The sequence below is a fragment of the Chaetodon trifascialis genome, chromosome 2 (assembly GCF_039877785.1).
Source record: "Chaetodon trifascialis isolate fChaTrf1 chromosome 2, fChaTrf1.hap1, whole genome shotgun sequence".
In the NCBI taxonomy this organism is placed as follows: domain Eukaryota; kingdom Metazoa; phylum Chordata; class Actinopteri; order Chaetodontiformes; family Chaetodontidae; genus Chaetodon; species Chaetodon trifascialis.
In genome coordinates, this window is record NC_092057.1 from 1,178,404 (window position 1) to 1,180,858 (window position 2,455).

The window sequence follows — 2,455 nt, forward strand, 5'->3', positions numbered from 1 at the left end:
AACTCTCAAAGTTTTGCTTTAAAACATGCCTGCATAGATAAATTACTGTGTAAACATGAAGGTTTCAGTACCCAAAAGCACAGTTTAATTTTCCAAAGACAATAATAGAAAAAATCTCTAAATATTGAGGAATATGGACTTCTCGAAATTAGGCTACAGCAAACATCACTTACAGAAAGAAATCACCACATGCATACAAAAGTAAAGTACTCACCAGTATTATTAAAAATATTACAGAGTGTAGCTCTAAACTCCTTCAGAGTAATGAGTCTCTGAGTGTGAGGTAGTGAGGTGCACAACACTGAAAACCAGTCTTTGCCAGGTAAGTTTTGGCCTCAAAATCATGCAACAATCTGCACTACACGCTGTTAATTCCTCTGTAACATTTAGCCTTTAGCACCTTTTTGAAAGCAGCACTGCTTCCGTAGCCTCAGTCATTATGCTGCTTTGAAGTGAGTCACGTGGAGGTGCGCTTGCAGACCGGCGGACCAGCTGCCTCCTAACAGAATGGGCATGAATGCATAGAATAATAAAGTGGCACAACGAATGTATCCAGAAGTAACTGAGTAAAAGTATTTCTCTCAAAATTTCTCCAAGTAAGAATAAGAAGTGTGCTGCAACTGCATTGAAATTACTCCTACAAGTGCAATTTCCCACAAAACTTACAAAAGTACAAATAACAGAGTGAATATAACTTGTTACTGCCCACCTCTGTTGGTAACAAGGTGGTTTACGGTTCAAATCCTTTCATCTGTTTTGTCATTAAAAAAAAACAAAACAAGGTGCTTACAAGTTGTTTGCAAACCCATAATAAATATACTCAGTGTTCATTTATTTTAGATTTAAGTCAGATCCAGGTTGAAACAGGTCCCCCCACCACCAAGAAGGCACAAGTCAGTCCCGCTAAGCTTGAAGTTCAGCATTTAGCTTCCGGCTGTCTGCTCCTCTGCCAGTAACTCGTCATCTGTGGGATGCCAGTCGTTGTCACGGCGATCACTCCTGAAAGGCTGCAGCCGCTCAGAGGATGCGAGGGGTCGACAATAAACATAGTGTTTTCCGGAGGGTCGGTGGGAGAGATGCCTAGGCGTTTTAGGCACATGCCCAGGTAGACGTCTTCAATGTACAGAGGTTTAATCTGAGGAGAGACTCCCAGGACCTTCCCAGGCAGGTCCAGGGACATGACGTAGGCCATGCCCAGCGGATATGGAGGGTACTCTGGCTCAGCAATCACCTCTCTCGGCATGTAGAACTTGTTGAAAGGGTTTCTTAAAACCGGGCTGTGCCACCACACCAAACCCGTCATGTAGTTTTGTTTGGCCGTGTTGGGATCCAGCAACAGTTTCACCAAATTCTGGACATGGAGTAACACATCTGAGTCAATCTTTATGGCATAGGAGGCCTTGACACAGTGCGCAGCCAGCCACTCCAGCATCACCATGGTCTTGATGGTCAGATTGCGGTAGCTGTCCTGGAAGTTACTCTGGATCAGGTCACGGTGCTGCAGGCTCTCCTGTTCCAGCTTCTCCTGCTGCTGCTCTGCATCAGCTCCTCCAGGCAGGCCCAGAATGAAGACAGTCTCAACCAGCTGACCCAGAACCAGTTTCTCTTTTCCCCATGTCCTCCGGATGGCGTCCCGAGCTGCCACACCACCGGGTGCAACCGGCACCATCAGGACCAGGAAAGGGGTCGTGCTCTTACATGTCGGCGTCTCATCCATGATGAATCTGTAGTTTTGAGGATAGGCCACATGATATGGCCCAGGATCCTCCCATTGTGGTTCTGCTGCTGCTGCTGCTGCTGCTGCTGCTGCTGCTGCTGATGATGGTCCTGCTACTCTTCTGAGACCTGGAGCGTCCCAGCTCCCCGACTCCCCGTCAAAGTACAGATATACAAGGAAGACTGTCACTGCTCCCAGGATGCAGGTAAAGCTGTGTTTTAAGAGTCTCCTCCCGTCCTCCATTAAGACTACACAGGACAGAGATTCACATTATCACGTGACAGCAGCACTTTCCCCTGCAAATTCAGATAAACACACAACATAATCAGCTCACGTTTGAGAAAAAGAAGATAATTTCATGCTTTGAAAGTGAAAACAGTGTTCCTCAGTGTCAGTGCAGTGCTTATCTGTGTCATTTGAAATGCCTTCATACTAGTTCCACTACGATTTCTTAGTTTGGATATCAGCTCCAACAATGCCTTTTTCAATATGTTACTCTGAGCAATACATCATGTTTTTTTCCGCTGTACAAGAGCCTTTTTCCCCTCATCGCTGCCTGTTTTAGAACCATGTTCAAGTGTGTGATTTCTGGACTACAAAATTTATCTTCTTCCACTCAAAGAAAGTGCATATTCTCACATGTCTGGCATCATTTCAGCTGTGTAACGTGGACAGTTAATGAGAGTGTGAGCCAATCATGGCAAGCCAAGTGCATGACCGACCAGTACAAATATTCTG

The 2,455-nt window shown here is 45.5% G+C and overlaps 1 protein-coding gene across 1 annotated transcript; it reads right to left on the bottom strand.

The window, feature by feature from the left end:
• Positions 1-916: 916 nt before the first annotated feature.
• LOC139348475 (beta-1,3-galactosyltransferase 5-like) lies at positions 917-1,960 on the bottom strand. Its single transcript, XM_070988641.1, has one exon. The coding sequence runs from the start codon at positions 1,958-1,960 to the stop codon at positions 917-919; it is 1,044 nt and encodes a 347-aa protein (XP_070844742.1).
• Between the last annotated feature and the right edge of the window lie 495 nt (positions 1,961-2,455).